Consider the following 27585-nt stretch of genomic DNA (forward strand, 5'->3'; position numbering starts at 1 on the left):
CAGTCAACAAAAACAAGACCAGGAGCTGACTGTGGCTCAGATCATGAACTCCTTATTACCAAATTCAGACTGAAATTGAGAAAGTAGGGAAAACCACTAGACCATTCAGATATGCCCTAAATCAAATCCCTTATGATTATACAGTGGAAGTGAGAAATAGATTTAAGGGCCTAGATCTGATAGACAGAGTGCCTGATGAACTATGGAATGAGGTTTGTGACATTGTACAGGAGACAGGTATCAAGACCATCCCCATGGAAAAGAAATGCAAAAAAGCAAAATGGCTGTCTGGGGAGGCCTTACAAATAGCTGTGAAAAGAAGAGAAGCAAAAAGCAAAGGAGAAAAGGAAAGATATAAGCATCTGAATGCAGAGTTCAAAAGAATAGCAAGAAGAGATAATAAAGCCTTCTTCAGCGATCAATGCAAAGGAATAGAGGAAAACAACAGAATGGGAAAGACTAGAGATCTCTTCAAGAAAATTAGAGATACCAAGGGAATATTTCATGGAAAGATGGGCTCAATAAAGGACAGAAATGGTATGGACCTAACAGAAGCAGAAGATATTAAGAAGAGGTGGCAAGAATACACAGAAGAACTGTACAAAAAAGATCTTCACGACCAAGATAATCACAATGGTGTGATCACTCATCTAGAGCCAGACATCCTGGAATGTGAAGTCAAGAGAGCCTTAGGAAGCATCACTACAAACAAAGCTAGTGGAGGTGATGGAATTCCAGTTGAGCTATTTCAAAACCTGAAAGATGATGCTGTGAAAGTGCTGCACTCAATATGCCAGCAAGTTTGAAAAACTCAGCAGTGGCCACAGGACTGGAAAAGGTCAGTTTTCATTCCAATTCCAAATAAAGGCAATGCCAAAGAATGCTCAGACTACCACACAATTGCACTCATCTCACAGGCTAGTAAAGTAATGCTCAAAATTCTCCAAGCCAGGCTTCAGCAATACGTGAACTGTGAACTTCCTAATGTTCAAGCTGGCTTTAGAAAAGGCAGAGGAACCAGAGATCAAATTGCCAACATCTGCTGGACCATGGAAAAAGCAAGAGAGTTCCAGAAAAACATTCATTTCTGCTTTGTTGACTGTGCCAAAGCCTTTGACTGTGTGGATCACAATAAACTGTGGAAAATTCTGAAAGAGATGGGAATACCAGACCACCTGACCTGCCTCTTGAGAAATCTGTATGCAGGTCAGGAAGCAGCAGTTAGAACTGGACATGGAACAACAGACTGGTTCCACATAGGAAAAGAAGTGTGTCAAGGCTGTATATTTTCACCCTGCTTATTTCACTTCTATGCAGAGTACATCATGAGAAACGCTGGGCTGGAAGAAGCATAAGCTGGAATCAAGATTGCCGGGAGAAATATCAGTAACCTCAGATATGCAGATGACACTACCCTTATGGCACAAAGTGAAGAGGAACTAAAAAGCCTCTTGATGAAAGTGAAAGAGGAGAGTGAAAAAGTTAGCTTAAAGCTCAACATTCAGAAAATGAAGATCATGGCATCTGGTCCCATCCCTTCATGGGAAATAGATGGGGAAACAGTGAAAACAGTGTCAGACTTTGTTTTGGGGGGCTCCAAAATCACTGCAGATGGTGACTGCAGTCATGAAATTAAAAGACACTGACTCCTTGGGAGAAAAGTTATGACCAACCTAGATAGCATATTCAAAAACAGAGACATTACTTTGCCGACTAAGGTCCATCTAGTCAAGGCTATGGTTTTTCCAGCAGTCATGTATGGATGTGAGAGTTGGACTGTGAAGAAGGCTGAGCGCCAAAGAATTGATGCTTTTGAACTGTGGTGTTGGAGAAGACTCTTGAGAGTCCCTTGGACTGCCAGGAGATCCAACCAGTCCATTCTGAAGGAGATCAGCCCTGGGATTTCTTTGGAAGGAATGATGCTAAAGCTGAAACTCTAGTACTTTGGCCACCTCATGTGAAGAGTTGACTCATTGGAAAAGACTCTGATGCTGGGAGGGATTGGGGGCAGGAGGAGAAGGGGACGACAGAGGATGAGATGGCATCACTGACTCGATGGACGTGAATCTGAGTGAACTCTGGGAGTTGGTGATGGACAGGGAGGCCTGGCGTGCTGCGATTCATGGGGTCGCAAACAGTGGGACACGACTGAGCAACTGAACTGAGCTCAACTGAAGCCCTCCGGGCCAGTCCGCAGCAGCGCCGCGAGCGGCCAGTAGGGTGCGCTATTCCCGGTGCCTTGCCGGATCTCAACTGATCTGCGCCTGCGCTCACGCCTGCGCCGGGCTTCGGCACCTCTTCGTAGGAGGGGGAGGCGGGGGGGTGGGCGAACGTCCTGTCCTACGCCTGCGCACTAGGACTAAGATGGCGGCGGCGGCCCGCCTGGGCTGGGGAGTTGCTGCCGCTGCAGCGGGGCTGCGGAGGCGGTAGGTGGTGATCCCGGAACTGCATAGGGGTGCCGCTGGGCTTAGCCATCTGAGCGGTGGTCGTCCCGTCCGTCCCCTCTTAAACCGAGTGGGGAGAAATGCCCCTGACCTTGCTTTTAGGTTCACTCCCATCGCCGAGTTAGACTTGAATCTAGAGGTGGGGAACTCTCGGTGACGCAGCTGTGTTCCAGGTTCTGGCGAGCCGTGCCATTCCTGGTCCCAGGCTCCGAGACCCGAGGCCTGAATCCCTGCGGTGGGGAGACTCGCAGAGGCGGACTGTAGGGACCCCACCGAGGAGCTCTTTTTAAATCGTGGCTCCTCCAGCTCCTCTAGCACGTGCATTTCCTCTGCCTTTTAAACACAAAATCAGAACGTCAGACAAAATGTCATCATTTTCTCAGTGAAGCCCGGAAAGGGAACGTGACTTATCTGAGGTCTCACAGCATCCCAGTGATGGAACTCATGTGCATCCAGAGCCCTGGATTTCCCCAGCCCACTCCTACCGACTAAACCCTCTTAGTTTCCCTGTCTTTCCTCTTTCTGTTTGCACTGTCTTTGACATCTGTCAAAATTGATTAGACGAAAGGCACCGAGGGCTTAAGTAGCTGTTGTACCCTGATTTCTCGAATGGAACAAAAGGAGCAAAGGGCCTAACAAAGGTTGACCTCCTCAGTGTTGGGGATTTTAGTGCTAATGATGCTCTTAAAGTTGAAATGCATTTCCTAAAAAATTAGCTTTGCAGAAGGATTTTTTGTTAGTCACCTCTTGTCTCCCCCTCTTATTCCTGGAATAATTTAACTCACTTTTACTATTTTATTACTCTAAACTCATTTCTTGTCAGATTGTTTGTCCTTTCTGCCTTTTCTGTCCTCGATACCCTTCCATAGTCCAAGGTATCCAAGATTTAGGGAGTGTGCTATAGGTAAAAATGTCTTCACCTCAAACCTGAATTCCATTTAATAAACAATTTTACTACATGGCCTAGCACTGTTTTAATCACTTTACATCGATTATCTGGATCCATCTTTGCCTTAATCTTTATGGGGTAGCTGTGGATATTAACTTCATCTAAGAAATGAGGAACCGAGGTAAGTCATCAGGCTAGTGGCTAGGAACAGAAATGAAGACAGCTCCTCCTTTTTGCAGGTGAAAAGAATCAGAAATGTAAAAAACAAAAAATGATCATAAATATGCTTAAAATTCCTCAGTGAAATAAAAATTGAAATGGATGGGTGTATTAATATTTAAAGTAAACTGGATTTTAAAGTAATTACATCAGATTTCTAAAATTTTGACAACTAATGTCTCTCTGTTTCCTTTTCCAGTAACTATTTGTTTTTCCCTTTTCCTTTTGTTTTTAAGTTGTCATATTCATGAAAAGAATAACCAGTCAACACTTGGGAAATTTTGTAACTCTGGTTACTCCATTCTGATTATATTCAGGGTGAAATACAAAACAGGGTCAATATGTTTCCATTCAAAAAGCACATAGGCTGTGGACTTCTTTAGCACATAGGCTGTGGACTTCTACATTCTGTTAGACTTTTGGAGGCATTTGAAATTTCCTTCAAAACAAATAGCAGAGGTTATCTCTTTCCAGGGAAACATGGTAGAGACCGAAAAGAAGGGAGACTTTTCACTGTATTTACTTTTATTCCCTTTGAATTTTGAACCACGTGACTCTATTACCTAGTTGTTTTTGTATCTGCAAAAGGAAAAAGTTTGTGGCTTTGCCTCCTTCATGCATAGCTAATAGTCAGGAACTCCAGATTTTAAATCACTAATATAGATGTGTTTCTGTTTCTTTATACCAAATATTACAATATTCTCTGTACACTCAGTTTTCAAGGCTGTACATTTCCCCTTGAGCTCTTGTTTTTAAATTGTTTGCAGATACTGCTTGTCTAAGGTAGTGGAAATAATGTTGATGGAAAATGAAAATTCATCTTGGTTATTATTTTCATTATGGTTTTTTTATATATAAAATGAGAAGTAGAAACTTGAGCTTATCTCCTAAAATGTCATTTTTGTTTTTAAATATAGATTCTGTCATGTTACGAATCCATATACAGTTAAGAAACAGCTTCTGCATCAGTTTGTCCAAAGACCGCTTTTCCCACTCCCTGCAACGTTATGTAACACAGGTAAAATTTCATCTCTTTTAGAGCAAACTGCTGGAATGAAAATTTGTAATTCATAAACAATAAGAATTTGTAAATTTTTTATTCAGATGGTTATGAAAAGAATATAACATTTTTTCTATCATAAATCACACTTAATTATTTGCTTACACATATCATTTGGCATTAAATTTCAAGAATCCTGAGTGTGGTGTCCAGTAAATCTGTGAAATCTTAGCATGTTGTGTAACACATGTTCTGGAACATAAGAGTTGCTCAATAAGTAATTTCTGAAATGGAGATATAAACAGAAGCTACAAATGGGTATGAAGATAGGATTTGAACATTTTTGCAATGTGACCACTGTCATGTGGTTAGGGAACCTTGGGGCAAGGGTATGTGTGTCTGTCTGTCTGTGAGTGAATGCCTATCTAGATGTGCTTTTGGAGCTGTAAGAGTTTGGATTCAGCTCTTGGCTCATCTCTATTTCCACTGCTGTCTTGCTGTAAGAGTTTGGAGTCAGCTCTTGGCCCATCTCCATTTCCACTGCTGTCTTGAACTGCTTATGGCCATTCTCTGGAGGGTGGCCAACTCTGTCTTATGGCATGAATTGGATCAGGGTGGAGACCTTACCTCCCTTGTATCCTGGGGCAAAAATAGGATTGCCTTCCTTGACTCTGAATCACAGAGCAATTTGGGCATAAATAGTAATTCACCTTAAGCTACTTTAATTATACTTGAATTTTGTGGAACTGAATTATGTAGTCATCTAGGCTTTCAAATTGGAAACCTGCTTATTTTAGTCTTTGATGTTGATGTCAGGAACCATGAATCTGTATTTTGGGGGGAGATTATGTCTACCTTTTTATCTGTTACCTATTATACCAAGCACAATAGGAAAGATTTTACAGCAGTCTTTCTCTCTTGTAACCCTTATGACACTTTCAGGGGATCTTTCTGGATGATGGAGCTGAGAGTCATTTTTAAAATACCTAATTAAGTCTAATTTAGACTGTAACTGGAGTGATTTTGTTAACGCCTAGTCAGATTGCTCTTTTTGAAGTACCTTTGTTCATTGTTAAAATTTATGTAGTAATATCATATAAGGTCATGTTGTCTACTTCAGAGATATTTACATTATATTCTTTTAAAATATTTTTTACATTTATAGTTCTTCAAGTGTGTCTAAAGTTTTTCTTTCTGCATGTATAGGTTTACACACAAATGGAGTAAGCAGAATAAAGCCAGATTTAATTCTTTGAATATTGGCAGTGCCTAATATGTGCAGAGATTTTGGCTACCAATAAATTGTTAAGAAAGGCCCCAGGAATGATTGGTCAGAAACAGGGTTAAAAGAACCTTATTTTCTGTGTATTTACAGGAAGTGGCAGCAGCTTTTTCTATAATGTTCCGTCTGAAAAATTGTTCCCTTGTCAGAGGAATTTATTGCTTGGAAGTATAAATATTTTAAATCAAGTATTAGGTTGGCCAAAATGTATGTTTGTTTTCTTTCCATAAGATGGCTTTAACAGCGCTTAGTTCTTTTTAACTTCATTCAAAACAATTTTGTTAGATTGTATTCTACAGCTGCCATATCAGCATGCATTTTTTAAAAAGCTTATCGAATTTGAAGAACTTTTTATAGTTACTGTAATATCGAAGATGGAGGGAAAAAAGGAACATTTTCAGCATATTATACTTTATTATTTCAAGAAAGGTTAAAATGCAGCTGAAATGCAAAAAAAGATTTACGTTGTGTATGGAAAAGGTAGTATGATTGACCAAATATGTCCAAGTGGTTTGCAAAGTTTCACACTGGAGATTTCTCACTGGATGATGCTCCATGATCAGATAGACCAGTTGAAGTTGGTAGCAGTCAAATAGAGACATTAATTGAGAACAGTCAGTTTTATACCATGTTGGAGATAGCTGACACACTCAATATATCCAAATCAAGAATTGAAAATCATTTGCACCAGGTTGGTTATGTTACTCACTTTGATATTTGGGTTCTACATAAGTTAAGCAAAAAAAGCCCTTCTTGACTGTATTTTGGCATGCAATTCTCTACTTAAACATAATGCAAATGTTCCATTTTTAAAACAAACTGGTCAGGCGATGAAAAGTGGGTACCATTCAATAATGTGGAACAGAAGAGATTGTGTGGTAAGCTAAATAAACCACCACCAACACACCAAAGGGCGGTCACTATCCAAAGGTGGAATGGAAGGGAGTTGTCTATTATGAGCTCCTTCTGGAAGACCAAACAATTCCAACAAGTACTTCTCCTAATTAGACCAACTGAAAGCAGCAGTCAAGGAAAAGTGTCTGGAATTAGTCAACAGAAAATGCATAATCTTCCATCAGGATAACACAAGACCACATGTTTCTTTGATGACCAGGCAAAAACTGTTAACAGCTTTAAATTTTTTTATTTTAAAACTAAAGGAACTTTCAGGCCAACCCAGTACTTCAATGTTGAGGTTATCATTTAAAATTTTTCTCCTTTATAGGATTTGCCTGGTCACCCAAGTCACCAACCAATATCTTTACAAGACAGTGACTTAAGCAAAATGTATGGGAGTTTTGTTCTACTTTACCAAGGAAATGACTCATCATCAGTTATCTGGAATTGTCTGGAGAGGTGCAGAAAGAATCTCAGCTGTCAAATTAGAATGTTCTTTTGTAATAGTTAAAAGAAGTATTTTTATACCAAACATATGTTTTGCCAAATTTTATCATTTTCTAATCTTTCTTAAGATAGGTGATGTGAGGATTATGACAGGATAGAAAGACTGATCTTAAATATATTTTTCTTTTATGCTTGGCCCTAATAAGTATGAAGTGGCACTATGCACAGTGGTTAAACAAGTGCTACAGAATTGGCCAGGCTTGAATTGAGGCTCTGTCACTTAACTAGGTGAGTGACTTTGAGGTTTAGTTTAGTCATTTATAAATTAGGATAAAAACAGTGCTTCCTTGGCAGGATGTAAGGATTAAATGATATAATTCACATAAAGTGCTTAGCACCATATGCAACACATGATAATTACTCAATAAATTAACCTGTTTCCATGTACTGCTCTAAGGGGAGAACTGGGTATTTTTTTTTTTTTAAGTAAGAAAGTTTATTTTCATCATAAATAACCAGAACCTGTTTAATAGTTGTAAACTATTAAGACCTCAGTATTATCTTTTTGTCCTGCAGGCTGTTATCATAATAGCAAGGTAGGAAATTCAGGATTCTGTTATTTTCAATCTAATCATGGCCTGAGAAGAAACAGAAGAATTTCTGAAGATAATTTTAAAATATCCTGAAAAGTAATTCACATGGAGTCTCACTTATATGATGATTTATAATGTCACTATAAAGGTCCGTCTAGTCAAGGCTATGGTTTTTCCTATGGTCATGTATGGATGTGAGAGTTGGCCTGTGAAGAAGGCTGAATGCCGAAGAATTGATGCTTTTGAACTGTGGTGTTGGAGAAGACTCTTGAGAGTCCCTTGGACTGCAAGGAGTTCCAACCAGTCCATTCTGAAGGAGATCAGCCCTGGGATTTCTTTGGAGGGAATGATGCTGAAGCTGAAACTCCAGTACTTTGGCCACCTCATGCGAAGAGTTGACTCATTGGAAAAGACTCTGATGCTGGGAGGGATTGAGGGCAGGAGGACAAGGGGACGACAGAGGATGAGATGGCTGAATGGCATCACTGACTCAATGAACGTGAATCTGAGTGAACTCTGGGAGTTGGTGATGAACAGGGAGGCCTGGTGTGGTGCGATTCATGGGGTCGCAAAGAGTCAGACACGACTGAGTGACTGAACTTAACAAGTAATTTCTAAGTCTCAGTTTCTTCTTTTGTTAAGTAGGAACAATAATACCTTCTTTATAGGATTGTTAAAGGCTTAAATATATTTAAAGCACTCAACCCTGTCTCTGACATGTAATGAGTAAGCATAAAATAAATACTATGATAAATTTGTTTGTTTTTTAAAAATGTTAGTTCTTTGGGAAGTGATGATGATTTGTAATTATAGCCAATTTGGTATTGAGTTACCAAAGAGAATACATCAAAGACTGCTGAATTATGATATGCCTTCTTACTTAGGTATACGATTTTGCTAGAGTCTGTTGAGTAACAAAACTATACAAATAATCAATATTAATATAAAATTCAATGTAATTATCCTAAATGTTTTGATAAATTTGTTTCTTATCTTTAACAATTCTTTTGTAAGCTTGGGCAAGAAAGCTTTATTTTTTTTGTTTTCTAGTTTCTCTTATATGTTATGGTTCTCTGAAAATGAATACTTCATAGTCCATAAGCTTGTTAACTAATATTTTTTCCTAGAATAACATTCCTTTTTCTTGTTTCTCTTTTAGTGCGATACATGTTTATTCAAACACAAGATACCCCAAATCCCAACAGTTTAAAGTTTATTCCAGGAAAACCAGTTCTTGAGACAAGGACCATGGATTTTCCCACCCCAGCTACAGCGTTTCGCTCCCCTCTGGCTAGGTATAATATTATTTTTTATTTGCTTGAACTGAGAAACATAAGTAACTGACTTATGGAGTTAAGGCAGCCTTAGCTATTGCACTTTCATGTGCGTTGCATCTCTTCAGTATAAAGGTTGTTTTATTTTCAGGTAAACAATAAAGAAAAACAAGATTTGATATTAAGAAACTCTTCTCTTGCAAATTGATATACTTAAGAGATCTGTAGCGTGACTAAATAGAATTTATATTTTTACTTAAAAAAAATCTATCAAAATGGTAATGTGGCAGATATCCATTCTAAATCTTTAAAACGCTGTTTTTAAAAAAACATAAAAATGTGATCATTTTATTCTCAAGGATAGCTGAATTTCTAGATGCTTCGAAATGGAGTAGTTTCTAAAATATTCCTCTCAGAATTCTAAATGATGATAATTATTAGATGTGGCATGAATTTTCAATAAACTATTGAGTGGTGACAGTTTTTATTCATTTTTATTGAAGTATGGTTGATGTACAATATTGTGTTAGTTTCAGGTGGATAGCAAAGTGATTTTTTCATTTTTCTTTTTGGATTATATTCTATTATAGATTATTAAAAGATACTGAATGTAATTCCCTGTGCTACGTAGTATATATGTGTTGCTTATCTATTTTATGTGTAGTAGTCTTTATCATTAATCCCATCCTTCTAATCTGTTGCTCCCTTCCTTTCCCCGTTGATAACCATAAGTTTGTTTTCTATGTCTTTGAATCTGCTTCTGTTTTGTGTATAGATTCATTTGTATTATTTTTGAGGTTCCACATTTAAGTGATATCATACAGTATTTGTCTTCCTCTGACTTGCTTCACTAAGTATAATATTCTCTAGGTCCATCCGTATTGCTGTAAATGGCATCATTTCGTTCTTTTTTATCATCTAGTAATATTTCATTGTACCACATCTTCTTAAGCCAGTTATCTGCTGATGGCCACTTGGGTTGTTTCTATGTCTTGACTATTGTAAATAGTGCTGCTGTGAATCCTGGCGTGCATGTATCTTTTGGAATTAGAGTTTTCATTTTTTTCTGGATATATATCCAGCAGTGGGATTGTTGAATCATATGGCAGCTCTATTTTTAGTTCTTTAAGGAACTGCCTTGCTGTTTCCTGTACTGGCTGAACCAATTTACATTCGGTGGTGACAGTTTTTAAATTCACTAGATAAAGACATATTAAATGTATGTCAGATGATAAGCCACAAAGGATAAAATTATAAAACCCCTTTTAAACTGATAGCTAGAGAAATCATTTAAAATATGTTAAAATCAGTCACATCAATTGAAATTTTTGGTAACCTGAGTCTGATACTGATTGCCAAGGATATTGAGAAAATAAACTTAAATAACTGTTTCTGTATACACACAGCCATTTTATGTGTCTCATTTAGGGGAGCCAGAAATAAGCTTATCTCAGGAATGGTTTTTAAAGTTTCTAGTTAATCAACGTGCAAATTTCCTTTGACCTAAACGTGCCACTTCTTAGAAGATATCTTAGAGCATTTGTTTTTTGTGCTTTTTAATACAAGCCACAGTAAGAAATATTTTTTATTATGATGCACTATACACAGACACACAAATACATACAAAGATATGCCTATATCTGTGTATATGTATGTGTATACATATGAATCACATACATGTGTATGTGTGTGTGTGTGTATATATATATGAAACAAGTGTTTGATGGGGCAGTTTTTGCCTTTATAAGGTATGAAACTTGGTTATATTTCCTTTCTTGTGCTTTTTATATTATTCTGTTCTGTTTTATTTTAGTGAATAAAATCCTGGTTACTACATAATTGATTTTACAACTTACTGGTGGGTTTGAAAAACACTGCCTGAAAGAATCACCACATATATACATACGGTGTGTGCAGTGGTGTTCATTGTAGCCTTGTTGATAATGGTAGTAAGTTGGAAACAATCTAAATATCTATCAGTATGGATAGTTAGATGAACTTTGTCCATCCATAGCCCACAGATATTGAAAAGGATGAGGAGGAACCATACTTACTGTTATAGAGTGACATCTAAGACACACTGTTAGTGAAGAAAGCAAGTTGCAAAACAGTGAATACATTATGCGTTGTTATGTGTATGAAAACAAAACACAAAAATGCACTGACGAAAAAGGTATGGAAGAATGTGTATCCAACTGATAACAGAGAATTCTCCAGGCCAGAATACTGGAGTGGGTAGCCGTTGGCTTCTGCAGGGAATCTTCCTGCCCCAGGAATAGAACCAGGGTCTCCTGCATTGCAGGTGATTCTTTACCAGCTGAGCTATTAGGAAAGCCCAATAGTTTGAAATGTGTACATCAAATATGAGCTCACATATTTAGTATTTTTAAAAATGTAAAAATAAAAAAGCCCAAATTGATTCAGTTATAAATTGGTTGGAGATGATTTCTGTCAGATGTTCAATTGGCCAAAACCCTTTTCAAATTAATCTTTTAGAAGTCACCCATTTCTTGGGTTTACAGAACTCGTTATCTTCAATCTTATTTTTGTTTAACAGAGAATATTTTTGCTGTAAACATGAGGACGGAAACCAGTCTGTCCTACTGGTCATTGTGTCCCTAATGCTTAGAACGGTGTCTGTTACTCTGTATTCAAATATTAGTTGAATGAATGAGTAAACAGTAATATGTCTGACTTTAGGGAGGCATTTGACTTGTTTTTTCCTATCTTTGTAGAGAAGATGAAGAAATACAAGCAGAGGGTAGGCGTACCTCTAAGAACATGTGAAAGGGCTCTGAATCTCTGTAGTGGCCTGTTTATTCAGGACATTTTTAAAACCAGCAACATTAATAAGATATAATTATCAGTTTTTCAGATGATAGGATTTGCTTATCTGTTGGATGATAAAATTCAGAGACATTTTTAAAAGTTTTATTAGGTTGGAATGATAGGTTAAAGCAAATAAGATAAAATCTAGCAAGAATAAATATTAAGCTATGTGCTTAAATTTTTTAAATGCCTAGCACAGTTATGGGATAGAAGAATCTGACCTCTCAATTACATTAGAAATATGCTTTAAAAAGTCAGTCAAAGAGTCCTGGTGTTCAGCATAAGAGAAGTAATAGTTTCTGTATTCAGAACAAGTTAGACTACCTTTGGGAGAGTATGTTTAGTTTTAGGTATCATATTTTGTTTTGGACATTGATGCGTTGAAATTGTCCCAAGGAAAACAACCTAAATGACAAAGCATGTATAATAATGCTTGAAACTCCTGTTTCAGCTTTTTCTTTCTTTTAGGGACAGAACTTCTGAACTCTTTACTCCAAGCAGTCTCTATATGACCCATGTGTGTGCTCAGTTGCTCAGTCATGCCTGACTCTTTGCAGCCTCATGGGATTTCCCAAGCAAGAATATTGGAGTGCCATTGGAGTGCCATTTTCTCCTCCAGGGAATTTTCCCACATCTCCTGCGTCTTCTGCATTGCAAGTGAATTCTTTGCTGCTGAGACACTGGGGAAGATCTGATGCACTGTGTGCTTATTCCCAATCTGTTTTGTCATTCCCCAGGGCTTCCCCAGTGGCTCAGTGGTAAAGAATCCACCTGCAGTGCGGGAGAGTGGGTTACATTTTTGGGTTGGGAAGAGCCCTTGGAGAAGGAAACAACAAGCCACTCCAGTATGCTTGCCTGGGAAATCCCATGGACAGAGGAACCTGGCGGGCTGCAGTCCATGGGGTTGCAAAGGTATCAGACACGACTAAGTTATTATCTCTCAATTTTTATTTTTTCACAGGCAGTTATTTAGGATTGAGGGAGTAAAAAGTGTCTTTTTTGGACCAGATTTCATCACTGTCACAAAGGTAAGCATAGAATTATATAAAACAAGATGTGATATACTTTGGGTTTTTTCTGAGTCCAGTGGTGCTGTCCAGAATATCCATGCTTAATTTGTTTTATATATACTGTTATTAAAAATCTCGTTTACTTCTCATATTTCTCAAGATAATTATTTAATAGAATTCTCAAGTTGAAATTAACTTCCAGATTCCTTATTTTTCAAGAAAGAAAAACAAGCTTCAGAGAGTTAAATGCAGTGTCCAAGACTCAACCTTGAAAGAAAGTGAAAGTGAAGTTGCTCAGTCGTGTCTGACTCTTTGCGACCCCATGGACTGTAGCCTGTCAGGCTCCTCCATCCATGGGATTTTCCAGGCAAGAGTGCTAGAGTGGATTGCCATTTCCTTCTCCAGGGGATCTTCCCGACCCAGGAATTGAGCCTGGGTCTCCCGCATTGCAGGCAGATGCTTTACCGTCTGAGCCGCCACCTTGGCAGGACTAAAATTTAGGCTTCCAAGTATTGTTTTTACTAATTCTTAGCTTACGTTGATAGAGTACAAAGAGAAGCAAATAAATGATCAAATATATATGTATTAATATATATATCAAATATATATATATATGACCAACAGAATGATTGAATATTTGCCCTCTTTCACAGTGAGCATTTATTAAATGGCACCTGACATATTTTTGTGTCAGCCTGCCATCCCACAATGACGCTTTAGAGCTTCACAGATGAGAGCAGTGGGTTGTGTACTTCTGCAACAGTTGGATAATCTCTTAATGTCAAAAAATCAAGCTAAATATGCTATATCCATCCAATATCAGAGATCATATTTGCTACAAAAGACTTTCAAGTGTACTAGATTAATGAGAAATGAATTACTCAAATTTAAACTGCATATTCTTTTAAATCTATAATTGATATATATGTGCTGAACTTAATCTCTTGTCCAGTTTTGCATCAAAATCAAAAGTATTCAGTGAACTCCTCTTAAGCAGTTTGGAAGGATTACTCTTATTGATTTACTTAGTTTTATTTTTTACTGTTCTGGGTCTTCGTTGGCTTGTGTGGGCTTTCTCTAGTTGCAGCGAGTGGCGGCCACTCTTCCTTGTGGTGTGTGGGCTTCAGTAGTTGCAGTACATGAGTTCAGTAGTTACAGCTCGTGGACTCTAGAGCACAGGCTCAGTAGTTTGTGGCTCATGGGTTTAGTTGCTGCAAGGCATATGGAATCTTCCTGGACCAGGGTCAAACCAATGTCCCCTGCACTGGCAGGCAGATTTCATCCACTGCACACCAGGGAAGGCTATGGATTATTTCTGAAGGATACCAGTCTTGTTGACAGTTCACAAGCCCTCTAGCACAATAGCCATAAATGAGACATGTTATAGTTTGGGATCAACAGTTATGTCTTCAATGCTCTTAAGTAATATACATAGGTTGAATTTTTTAAATAGTCATAGGATATCCTGTATAGTTCATCAAGCAGTTATATCCTATTTTATTAAAAGAATGGGAAGTCTGTTTATTATCCACTCAAAACATACGATCCAACTCTTTTTACCTTATGAAAGAGTATCATTTAGTCATTTTGATATCCCCTCTATGGAGCATATACACACACCACACTTAATACAGGTTTGATGAATGATTGAATGGGATATGTTCTAAGATTGTATCTTCTAAAAGTCATTATAAGCCAGCTCCTCAATAGTAACTGACATATTTTCTAGAAATGAGTGCTATTGCATGGCATAGAATACAAATAGGGAAAGAGTCCTAAAAGAGTCAAATTATTGTTTTATATTTCTCTTTGCTCTTGGATGAAAATGTAATGTTTTCCTTCAAATATTTACAGGAGAATGAAGAATTAGACTGGAATTTACTGAAACCAGATATCTATGCTACAATTATGGATTTCTTTGCATCTGGCTTACCTTTAGTTACTGAGGAAACACCTTCAGGAGAAGCAGGTAATGTGTTGGGAATTAATATTTAGCTTTTTAAAAAAATTGTTCTGGTTTCTTCACATTTGTCTTGATTTCTGAAAGCATGGGAAACAGATTTTTGTCATTATACTTAATTGAACTCTGGAACCAATTCCAGAGGGGATAAAACCTCATGTATACTAGTTTTACCTATCATTTTATAAAACGTGTGTTTACATGGAATATATTATAAAAAACTAAAAATTTCAACTATAAAAATTTCAAACTACTATTATTTGTTATAATATTTATAATACTATAGTATAGTATGTTATAATATATATATTGTTTTCAAAATAATATAATGCTCAACAGTTTGCCCTTCTCTCAGATTTAACAGAAGTTAATTTTCAGCCTCAATTTAGAATTATTTCTTAACACACTATTAAAGATAATAACTATCCCAGTTTTCTTGCCTGGAGAATCCCATGGACAGAGGAGCCTGGGGGGTTGCAGTCCATGGAGCTGCAAAGAGTCGGACACGACTGAGTGACTTAAGCATGCATGTGTGCACATATGTCTACACACAGACACAAACCTTTGTGTAATCACCTTTAAATGATACAGTTTAACTTCTAGATATATACTCTAAATGAGTCTGATAAATGTACATAAGACAACACGTGGAAGCATATTTCAACATATTTCAAACATATTTCAACGTGTTCATTGAAATATTTAAAAACTATATTAGCAGTTAAAAGGAGTGAGCTTGATTAGGAGATACCGATGTGAAAAGATATAAAAAATATTAAGTGGTAAAAGGAGACTGAAGTGTTTATTTACAGATTTTTACAAATATACCATTTATGCAAATTTTAAATAATACATGGAATAGTTACATGTGTTCTTGATAAGATATATATGTAAAACTCATTTTGAGAGCCTTTGACTACCTCTGCCAAGATGTAAAAATACACAAGGCTGTTGACCCAGCACTGGAAATTTACCTCATAGATATATTTTTAAAAGTACATTGATGAATACTTTACACACATAAGTAGCAGGATTGTTAGAAATAGCAGCAAACTGGAAACAAATGATTTAAAAACTAGCCAAAAGAAGACAAATTCATACAAAAATTACTATGGACTTATTTTGAAAATTGAGCCACATCTTTATATGCTGATACGGAAAAACCTTTTAGGTCTATATTAAATAGAAAAAAGCAAGATATGTAACAGTGAATGTGAATATAGACATGTAAATGTAAACATGTACTAGAAGGAGGATATATACTAAACTGATGATAGTGGTTGCCTGTAGAAGTGATGACGGCAAAAGGAACTTAGGTTTGCTGATGTAAGAGAATCTTAACTTAATTATATTCTGTTTATTTTATTTAAAAAATCAAAGTTGATATAATTTAATATTAATATGTTGGTATTTATATTGTTGCCAGAATCCTAGTGTTTGTCATAATGTAGTTTGAATTAGCTGCATTTTTAGTTTTCCCAATGATAAAGAGATTTTTTCCCAAATAAATGTAAAACCCATAAAAAATAGACATATGTGAAGATCTGTATATAATCTTACAAAGTAAAAAGGAAAACAAAAATGGACTTTCCTGGTGGTCCAGTGGTTAAGAATCTGCCTGCCAGTGCAGGAGATGTGGGTTTGATCACTGGACTGGGAAGATTCCACATGTCTTAGAGCAGCTAAGCCCCTGCACCACAGCTACTGAGCCCGTGCACGCTAAAGGCCGTGCTCCAAAACAAGAGAAGCCATGGCAATGAGAAACTCGTACAGCACAACTGGATAGTAGCGCCTGCTCCCTGCAACCAGAGAAAGCCCACGTGCAGCAATGAAAACCCAGTGTAGCTAAAACTAAAAAATTAAATAAATAATTTTTTAAAAAAGAAAAAAATGAAACAAAATGAAAAAAACAGGTTTTTGTTCAGATTTGTAGAACATTTTAGAATTTCCATAAGGCTTATATCTGTACTTAGTATGATTGTCATCATGAAAACCACTAAATTGAGGGGTTAAAAATTTAACTTAAAAGCAGTTAAAAAAAACTTTAAAAGTGCCTTTTTGTCTCAAAGTTTTCATCAGGATCCAAGCACTGTCTTTTCTTTGCCCCTTTTCAATCCTTGAGAAGGATAAAAGTTTACAAATATATTGGCCAAAAAATTAAAACCCTAACATCATTAGTAGATCACGTTATTTCAGTATATTCACAGTTATCACCAAATGTTGATCAGTGCACCTTAGTTTTTCTTCAGAGAATCAAATGAATGATCCTTCCATTTCCTCCATATCACTTATTTCACTATACCAAGTTACATGTTCTATGCTTTTATTTTTTTAATGAGACATTAAGTTAAAATCACTTTATTTTAATATTTGTACTTGCATGGGTATAAAATTTCTTTTGTTGATGTGTTTTATTTGTAATTGTTTCTAGGATCTGAAGATGATGATGAAGTTGTGGCAATGATTAAGGAATTGTTAGATACTAGAATACGGTATGTGTTCGTCTTTCTACCTGAGATCAGATATACTACAGTGTAGCAATAAATTTTTGGTTATCTCTGAGGTTGTAGTAGAGTTCCAAAACAAGTATAAGTTAATGTAAACAAAATAGGTAACCATAGAAATTGAATTTTAAAGTCTGCAGTTTCTTTACCATCTGAGCCACCAGGAAAGTTCCCTTCAAAATTTATAACACTCTGTCTAAATATAGTCAGTAATTTATGTAATTTATCTTTCATAGTCACTGTTTGGATTTGATATTATTATAATGCCAAATTTCTTAGAAAGAAGAAAATGACTTAACAGTGTTTGGGAGAACTGTGAGGAGAGAAGGAGTACCTCTTTTCAGGCTGCCTCCCCACTTTTGCTTATAGTAAACCAATGGTCCTGCTGAGAGTTCCAAAAAAATCTAGGTAAAATACACAAAAAGTTTGTTGTTGGACAGTATGATATAGCTGCCAAAGCAAATAAGATTCTGTAGAGAGGGAAAGCACACTGAAGCTTCTCTTGGGGTATTTACTCATTCTTGGTGTGAGGTTAGAATATGAGAAGGTGGGCAAAGAGCAGCCGTTGAGAAACAGAGAAACTGTGTTAACTTTCAGCAAATTTGTTGAGAATTTGGAGAATGAAGCTTTGACTTTAAGGAGCAAGACCCCAGAGGAAAGAAAAATTTAAGCCTTAGCACTCAGAGCTTCTCCCCACAAGGCACTTACTTGTTTTTAGCTGTGGAAGGAAAGAGACTAAGAAGTAAAACAAAAGACAGTTGAAAACATGAGCAGAATTTTGGCAGTTTTATGGTGCTGGGAGTGATAAAAGTTGGAGTTTAGGATCTGTCAAGGAGGGTGGGGCCTCAAAGAACATCCAGGCTCTTAGTTGGGTTCTCTAGAGGACTATACCCTTGAAAGAGAGAAGCCAGAGGTAGACCAAGCCTTATGAAACTATAGGTCAGTATTGAATGAACTTTGTTCCACAGAGGGTTAAGCTGCTGCCACAACATAGTGTGAACCCTTTCTAGTATAATATAATCTCAAGTCACTTTACTTCTTCATGTATGTTGTCCATCATTTATTGCCCCCAAAATTACTAGGCATAGAATCTGGAAACTGAACCAACAGAAAATAAAACAAATCCATTGATAACCTAGATGTGAGAGTTATCAGACATGATCTTTAAAATGATTGTGAATAAAACGTTGGAGAAAACAGAAAGTCAGATGAATTTCATCAGAAGACTGGAATCTATAAGAAAAAGTAATTCTGAAACTAAAATATACACTAGCTAAACTTAAGAACTCATTAGGTTAGTTGAATGTCACATTGGATACTGTTGGAGAGAAGATTAATGTACTGGAATGTTTTAATAGAGCAGTAGAAAATACCCAGCTAAAGCACAGAAAAGAGAATGGAAAATACAGCCCCCCAAAAAAAAAAGATAGACATAGAATATGTGACAAAAAAAGTCTCACAATACCCTGTAGAGTTTTTAATATATGTAGAATTTAAATACGTGACAAAAATGTTTAAGATGCTAAGTAGAAGAGTAAGTGTTCTTCATTCTTGGCATTATCTGGGAATTAATAAAAGTATAATTTATTTTGCTGTGCTATGTGTGCCCAGTTGCGTCCGACTCTTTGAGACCCTGTGGACTGTAGTCCACCAGGCTCCTCTATCCATGGGATTTCCCTGGCAAAGAATACTGAATTGAGTTGCCATTTCCTTCTCCAGTGGATCATCTCAACCCAGGATCAAACTCGCATCTTCTGCGTTGGCAGGCGAATTTTTTTACCACTGAGCCACCTGGGAAGTCTGCACTAATCTATATTAGAGTCTAAGAAATTAAGAAATTAAAAAAAAAAAAAGAAATTAAGAAATAGGTATCTTATAAACAATCAATAGTAAAGACCACATAACCAAAATTCAATAGAGGGATAAAGTAGAATAATAATAAAGTAATACTTGTTTAATTGAAAATAATGCAAAATGATAAAAAATAAGACGGTTGTATAAACCCAAATATATTAGGAATTATATTTTAATGTATATAGGTTAATTAACAAGAAATAAAATTGTCAGATTGCCTGTTGAAAAAAAGCTATATATACTGCCTATAAGAGATACATACCTTAACTATAAGGACAAAGAAAGGTTGAAAGTAGAAGGATGGAGAAATACATAGCATGCAAAGAACGGATAAGAGAAAACTAGTATAGTTGTACAGATGTCAGACAAAATATACTTTATAGCTAAAGACATTACTAGCAATAAAGAGAAATCTTTCATAATAATAAAAGGGTAATTTCTGTGAGGAATATACACTAATTTTAAACATATGCATCTAATAAAAGCTTCAGAATAGATGAAGAATATTTGAAAGAACTAAAATGAGAAATAGATAATCCACAATTACGGTGGAAGACCCAGCACATCTCTCTCAGTAACAAGTAAAGCAAACACAGTGATGAGTAAAGATACGAGAATTTTATACACATGCTTAACAAACCTGACTAAATTGACACACATGAAACATTAACCCAACAAGAACAAAGTCCTTCCAAGTGTACATGGAAGATTTACTAAACGGGACTATAGTCTAAATCATAAAGCAACCTTGAACAAATTTTCTGGATTGAAATCATTGAAAATATTATTTTCTATAGTTAGATTAAGCTAGGTGTCAATTACCAAAAGGTATCCATGCAATCTATATATATTTGGAAACTAAACAGTGCTCTTCAAAAACGCTAATGGTCGACAAAGAAATCACAAAGGAAATTTAAAAGAATATTTGCCTGACCTTTGGATAGGCAAAATTTTTTTTTACAAGACATAAGAAAACTTAAGAGAAAGACATATAAAGTAGCCTATAATAAAAATAAGACCTCTTCATCAAAAGATACCACTTACCATGAAGAAGCAAAGCACAGATTAGAAGACATTTATAATATGTATGTCAGAATATATTTAAAATCTCTTACATAATGTTAAGAAAAAGACAATCAAATAGAGACTGGAGCAGTCTCTTCACAAAAGCGCTGGAGTAGCAATTCATGAGAAAGAAAATAACCAAATAAATGACAGTAAACATGAAAAAGTACTCAACCTCATTATAGATATTCAGATTAAAACTGTAATGAAATATCACTGCAGATCCACTGGAATGATTAATAATAATTAAAACGGACAACACCAATTGTTGGCAAGTTTGTGGGGCAACAGGAACTCTCGTGTACTGCTGGTGGGAATATAAGTTTAAATAACTTTGGGAAACTGTTTGGCAGTAGCTACTAAATCTGGACATAAACATATTCTTGATGAGCAGTTTCACTCTTGGGTACATTCTCAGTTGTAGTTTATTAGTATGGTGTATGGAGAAGGCAATGGCAACCCGCTCTAGTACTCTTGCCTGGCAAATCCCATGGACGGAGAAGCCTGATAGGCTGCAGTCCATGGGGTCACTAGGAGTTGGACACGACTGAGTGACTTCACTTTCACTTTTCACTTTCATGCACTGGAGAAGGAAATGGCAACCCACTCCAGTGTTCTTGCCTGGAGAATCCCAGGGATGGGGGAGCCTGGCGGGCTGCCGTCTCTGGGGTCGCACTGAGTCGGACACGACTGAAACAACTTAGCAGCAGCAGCAGTATGCCATAGGACATTTGCAAGAATCTCCATAGCTGTGCTATTTGTAAAAGCCCAAAGCTGGTATTAACCCAGATGTCCATCAGCAATAGAATGAGTCCTCTGGTGGTCCAGTGGCTAAGCTCCATACTTACAATGCAGGGGGCCCAGGTTCAATCCCTGGTCAGGGAACTAGATCCTACATGCTACAGCTAAGATCCAGAACAGCCAAAGAGATAAATAAGTAAAAAATTGATATTAAAAAAAGAATGGATAAATTCTGGCATATTCACTTAACAGAATACTCTGCAGCAGTGAGATTGAATTAACTATTACTATATGCCACAATGTGGATGAATCTTGCAAAGAGAAAAAGAAGCCAGATTAAAAAAGTTAATACTTTGTGCTTTTTAAATGGAATTTATGTTTATAAAGTTAAACAGCAGGCAGAATTTGTCAGTGGTGATAGCAGTTGGGATAATGGCTCCCTTTGGTTGGGAGGAGTGGTAAAAAGGAAGAATAGGGTGGACTTCTGGGGCTCCAGTGTTCTGTTTCTTGGTCTAGAACATATATATGTTCAGTTTGTTAAAATACACTGAACTGATCATATGTGATTTATGCATTTTTTTGAATTATTTATATTTCAATGAAAAGTTTTAACTGGAAAAAAAAAAGCCAGCACATGTCGGTCTCCCTCCAATTACTTAAAAGAAGTGAATGAGTATATCTTAGGTAATCAGTATAATTATTAGGAAATTTGAAATCGTAAATGATGAACAAGATTAAAATGCAATAAGCAGATAAAGTTCTTGTATGAATGTATTGGCATTTTATCTGAAAGTTACAAATGAGACTAGCTACTAACTGTTGTTATTCTTGTTTTTAAAAGTGGCTCTAACTTTGTGAATTTATTAATAAAATCTAAGCTCTATGTTGTATTAAGTTTTTTCAATAAAAACTTATTTTATTTTAAATATATAGCAAATATTCTGTGTCTACAGGCCAACTGTGCAGGAAGATGGAGGAGATGTAATCTATAAAGGCTTTGAAGATGGCATCGTACAGCTGAAACTCCAAGGTTCTTGTACCAGCTGCCCCAGTTCAATCATTACTCTGAAAAATGGAATTCAGAACATGCTGCAGTTTTATATTCCAGAAGTAGAAGGCGTAGAACAGGTATGCCAATATTGTATGGCAGTTTAGATTTAATATTAAAATGAATTTTTTGGAAAGAAAAGAAATTCATGACCTGACATTTTCTTCAACTGCTATATCATTGTGTTACCATTATTATCAGGCTCCTTCTTTGAGAATTACCTTTAGTGTTAATAATTCCCTGCTATGTGCTCAGCAGTTTTCCAAATATTACCTCATTTATTTTCTAACACTACAGTTTGTTAATATTAAATAAGTCACTTTCATTTTGTACTTGGGAAATAGAGGGCATATTGCTGTTCTGGCTGTAGAAAAATTATGAAAGGGAAACATCATGGAATTTTATAGGTGACTTTTACAAGTCTTTAGTGGAAGAGCTCTACTACTTCATTTCTTTTTAATTGATTGATTAATATTTGGTTGCACTGAGTCTTTGTTGCTGTGTGCAGGCTTTCTCTAGTTGAAATGAGCAAGGGCTACTCTTCATTTTGGTGCACAGGCTTCTCATTGCGGTGGCTTCTCTTGTCGCAAAGCATGGGCTCTTGGGCATGCAAGCTGCAGTAGTTGCAGCTCGTAGGCTCCAGAGCACAGGCTCAGTAGTTGTGGCGCACAGATTTAGTTGCTTCACGGCATGTGGGATCCTCGCAGACCAGGGATTGAACCTGTGTCTCCTGCACTGGCAGGTGGATTCTCATCCACTGTACCACGAGGGGAGCCCCTCCACTATTTCACATTTAAATACTTCTTGTTCTTAAACATGCAGGCAAGAAGCCCTTCAAAGAATCATACTTTGTTGGACAAGGTACAGTTATAGATAGAGTTTTAGAGCTTTATTTATAGCCTGATGTTGACATTTTTATCCTGCCCAAAGATATCTAAGGAATATAGTACCAGTATTTTTCTCAGCAGTAATAGTGACCTTCCCTCCAGTAATTCTCAACCAAGAGGCAAGGGCTTCTGGAGAGCGATTATCAAGGAAGGAAAGAGTATATGAAAAGTAAAAATTTGAAAAAACGCTTCAGGTAATTCTGTGCCTTTAAGGAGAGGGCATCATCTCTCAGCTCCTGTGAGACTCACTCTTTTCTGGGCAGTGCTTAAACCTGTCCCGTGGTACAACACATGCCATCTCCTCTTTGAAGTTCATATTAGTTCTTCAGTTGGAGTTAAGCTCTTCTTTGGTGCAGAGCTTCTGTGTGTCTGTTTCAGCTTTCTGATAATGGATAAGTTCCTTGAGAGAGTTATAATCGTACCTAGGTCTCTGTGTTCTTCTGTAACACTTAGCCTTGTGTGTTGTACATGTTGTTTACATAGTTTTCATTAAATATTTAGAAACATTATTCCAAATTTAGGAATATTTTCCCTAAAATAGAAGTTGATTGACAAAATTTTTTTGATTGGATGTTGCTGAGATTGGGTATAAAAATATCAGTTCCTTGAAAGTAAATATCAATTTTTTATTCAGCCCGAAAGAAACTATGAGGGAATTGATTGTCTCAGATCAGAACCAGATTCATCTAGATTAAAAAAAAAATAATTTTGGCCCCATTATCCTCTGTATCCCTTTTAAAAAAATAGTTAACACTTTGCTAGATTGACAAAGGAAGGTTTTTATTCACTTGTCCAGGGTTGGGTGATGAATTGGCAGTAGGATTATAAACCTGAGTTGGTTTTAATTATAGTAGGTGTGGTTAAGAGAAAAAATAGTCTTAGGTTTATATAACCCTTTTCTTTTCCAGAGGAGTTGGTTTTTATTATCTGAGTAATATATTAACTCATGAAAAGATGCTAATCCTTTCATTTTTTCCTTCGAATATTCATTAGTAACTTACTTGAAATGAAAATCTTCGTATATTTCTAAGGTATAAAATGAACTTTTATCTGAGTAAGACCAACGTAATTAATTGCTAGTATATTTTCTAGCAACTATAAAGGTATAGTTTCTTTACCTTTTTTAGGGATTCATTTTTCTAATACATATTTTTGCAATAACAGTTTGGTATATTTCCTAGGACTATGCTTGAGGAAATAAGATGCTTTTGAAATAAAAACAAAAATAGTCAATTCTGTATATTAGTCATAGAGCTAGGAAATACCAGTTCATCATGATAGTCCTCTATGTCCACCTGAGACTCTGCTTTTGGAAACCTCCTTTGGAGCAAGGAACAGAGACTAATGTTTTAATTAACTTGCTGCCCAGTATGCTACTGGAGATCAGTGGAGAAATAACTCCAGAAAGAATGAAGGGATGGAGTTAAAGCAAAAACAAGACCCAGTTGTGGATGGGACTGGTGATAGAAGCAAGGTCTGATGCTATAAAGAACAATATTGCAAGGAACCTGGAATGTTAGGTCCATGAATCCAGGCAAATTGGAATTGGTCAAACAGGAGATGGCAAGAGTGAATATAAACATTCTAGGAATCAGCAAACTAAAATGGACTGGAATGGGTGAATTTAACTTAGATGACCATATCTACTACTGTGGGCGGGAATCCCTTAGAAGAAATGGAGTAGCCATCATAGTCAACAAAAGAGTCTGAAATATAGTACTTGGATGTAATGTCAAAAATGACAGAATGATTTCTGTTTGTTTACAAGGCAAACCATTCAATATCATGGCAATCCAAGTCTATGCCCTGACCAGTAACACTGAAGAAGCTGAAGTTGAATGGTTTTATGAAGACCTACAAGACCTTTTAGAACTAACACCCAAAAAACGATGTCCTTTTCATTTAGGGGACTGGAATGCAAAAGTAGGAAGTCAAGGAATACCTGGAGTAGCAGGCAAGTTTGGCCTTGGAGTACAGAATGAAGCAGGGCAAAGGCTAATAGAGTTTTGCCAAGAGAATGCAGAGGTCATAGCAAACGCCCTTTTCCAACAACACAAGAGAAGACTCTTTACATGGACATCAACAGATGGTCAACACTGAAATCAGATAGATTATATTCTTTGCAGCCAAAGATGGAGAAGCTCTAACAGTCAGCAAAAATAAAACTGGGAGCTGACTGTGGCTCAGATCATGAACTCCAAATTCAGACTTAAATTGAAGAAAGTAGGAAAAACCACTAGACCATTCAGGTATGACCTAAATCAAATTCCTTATGACTATACAGTGGAAGTGAGAAATAGATTTAAGGGACTAGATCTGATAGACAGAGTGCCTGATCAACTATGGACAGAGGTTCCTGACATTGTACAGGAGACAAGAATCAAGACCATCCCCAAGAAAAAGAAATGCAAAAAAGCAAAATGGCTGTCTCAGGAGGCCTTACAAATAGCTGTGAGAAGAGAAGTGAAAAGCAAAGGAGAAAAGTAAAGATATACCCATTTGAATGCAGAGTTCCAAAGAATAGCAAGGAGAGGTAAGAAAGTCTTCCTCAGTGATCAGTGCAAAGAAATAGAAGAAAACAATAGAATGGGAAGACTAGTGATCTCTTCAAGAAAATTAGAGATACCAAGGGAACATTTCATGCAAAGATGAGCTCAAAAAGGACAGAAATGGTATGGACCTAACAGAAGCAGAAGATATTAAGAAGAGGTGGCAGGAATACACAGAAGAACTGTACAAAAAAGATCTTCACGACCAAGATAATCACAATGGTGTGATCACTCACACTCACCTAGAGCCAGACATCCTGGAATGTGAAGTCAAGTGGGCTTTAGGAAGCATCACTACAAACAAAGCTAGTGGAGGTGATGGAATTCCAGTTGAGCTATTTCAAATCCTGAAAGATGGTGCCGTGAAAGTGCTATACTCAATATGCCAGCAAATTTGGAAAACTCAGCAGTGGCCACAGGACTGGAAAAGGTCAGTTTTCATTCCAATCCCAAAGAAAGGCGATGCCAAAAAATGCTCAAACTACCGCACAATTGCACTCATCTCACATGCTAGTAAAGTAATGCTCAAAATTCTCCAAGCCAGGCTTCAACAATACGTGAACCGTGAACTTCCAGATGTTCAAGCTGGTTTTAGAAAAGGCAGAGGAACCAGAGATCAAATTGCCAACATCCGCTGGATCATGGAAAAAGCAAGAGAATTCCAGAAAAACATCTATTTCTGCTTTATTGACTATGCCAAAGCCTTTGACTGTGTGGATCACAATAAACTGTGGAAAATTCTGAAAGAGATGGGAATACCAGACCACCTGACCTGCCTCTTGAGAAACCTGTATGCAGGTCAGGAAGCAACAGTTAGAACTGGACATGGAACAACAGACTGGTTCCAAATAGGAAAAGGAGTGTGTCAAGGCTGTATATTGTCACCCTGCTTATTTAACTTCTATGCAGAGTACATCATGAGGAACGCTGGGCTGGAGGAAGGACAAGCTGGAATCAAGATTGCCAGAAGAAATGTCAATAACCTCAGATATGCACATGACACCACCCTTATGGCGAAAAGTGAAGAAGAACTAAAGAGCCTCTTGATGAAAGTGAAAGTGGAGAGTGAAAAAGTCAGCTTAAAGCTCAACATTCAGAAGACTAAAATCATGGCACCCAGTCCTGTCACTTCATGGCACATAGATGGGGAAACCGTGGAAACAGTGCCTGACTTTATTTTGGGGGGCTCCAAAATCCCTGCAGATGGTGATTGCAGCCATGAAATTAAAAGACGCTTACTCCTTGGAAGAAAAGTTATGACCCACCTAGATAGCATATTCAAAAGCAGAGGCACTACTTTGTCAACAAAGGCTCGTCTAGTCAAGGCATTGGTTTTCCAGTGGTCATGTGTGGATGTGAGAGTTGGACTGTGAAGAAAGCTGAGTGCCAAAGAATTGATGCTTTAGAACTGTGGTGTTGGAGAAGACTCTTGAGAGTCCCTTGGACTGCAAGGAGATCCAACCAGTCCATCCTAAAGGAGACCAGTCCTAGATGTTCATTGGAAGGACTGATGTTGAAGCTGAAACTCCAGTACTTTGGCCACCTGATGCGAAGAGCTGACTCATTTAAAAAGATCCTGATAGTAGGAAAGATTGAGGGCAGGAGAAGGGGACAACAGAGGATGAAATGGTTGGATGGCATCACCGACTCAATGGACATGGGTTTGGGTAGATTCCGGCAGTTGGTGATGGACAAGGAGGCGTGGCATATTGCGGTTCATGGGGTTGGAAAGAGTTGGACACGACTGAGCAACTGAACTGAACCGAATATTCAGTTTGCTTTTATGTTGCTAGAATATCAGATTTTGATGTAAACCTTGTGCTTTGGGACTGTTAATAGATGTATTCTTACTGTATTGGTATGCATTGTTGCAGAGCATTTTAGGTAAGCAAGTAATATTAAAATCATGAAAATAGCAATTTCTGCTCCTTAATTCTGTATTCTCTTTTTTTTGTTTGTTTCTTTTAGGTTATGGATGATGAATCAGATGAAAAAGAAGCAAACTCCCCTTAAACTCATTTGAGTTTTCTGTGGGCCCTGCAGTTGGACTTATTGATAATATGTACTAAGCTTTTATTATTAATCTGCTAAGC

At 37.0% G+C, this 27585-nt stretch overlaps 1 protein-coding gene across 1 annotated transcript; it reads left to right on the top strand.

Moving 5' to 3' along the window:
* The first annotated feature begins 2362 nt into the window (after window positions 1-2362).
* On the top strand, window positions 2363-27585 carry NFU1 (NFU1 iron-sulfur cluster scaffold). The gene is made up of 8 exons (XM_068981125.1): window positions 2363-2426; window positions 4470-4570; window positions 8931-9066; window positions 12836-12902; window positions 14739-14853; window positions 17276-17336; window positions 21962-22136; window positions 27461-27585. The coding sequence occupies exons 1-8, from the start codon at window positions 2365-2367 to the stop codon at window positions 27503-27505; spliced, it is 762 nt and encodes a 253-aa protein (XP_068837226.1). The 5' UTR covers window positions 2363-2364; the 3' UTR covers window positions 27506-27585.

Source organism: Capricornis sumatraensis, chromosome 1 (assembly GCF_032405125.1).
Source record: "Capricornis sumatraensis isolate serow.1 chromosome 1, serow.2, whole genome shotgun sequence".
Classification (NCBI taxonomy): Eukaryota; Metazoa; Chordata; class Mammalia; order Artiodactyla; family Bovidae; genus Capricornis; species Capricornis sumatraensis.

Coding starts and splice junctions, on each gene's coding strand:
- NFU1 (XM_068981125.1), top strand. CDS start 2,365: ATGGCGGCGGCGGCCCGCCTGGGCTGGGGAGTTGCTGCCGCTGCAGCG. Junction 2,427..4,469: donor GCAGCGGGGCTGCGGAGGCG/GTAGGTGGTGAT, acceptor TTTTAAATATAG/ATTCTGTCATGTTACGAATC. Junction 14,854..17,275: donor AACACCTTCAGGAGAAGCAG/GTAATGTGTTGG, acceptor AATTGTTTCTAG/GATCTGAAGATGATGATGAA.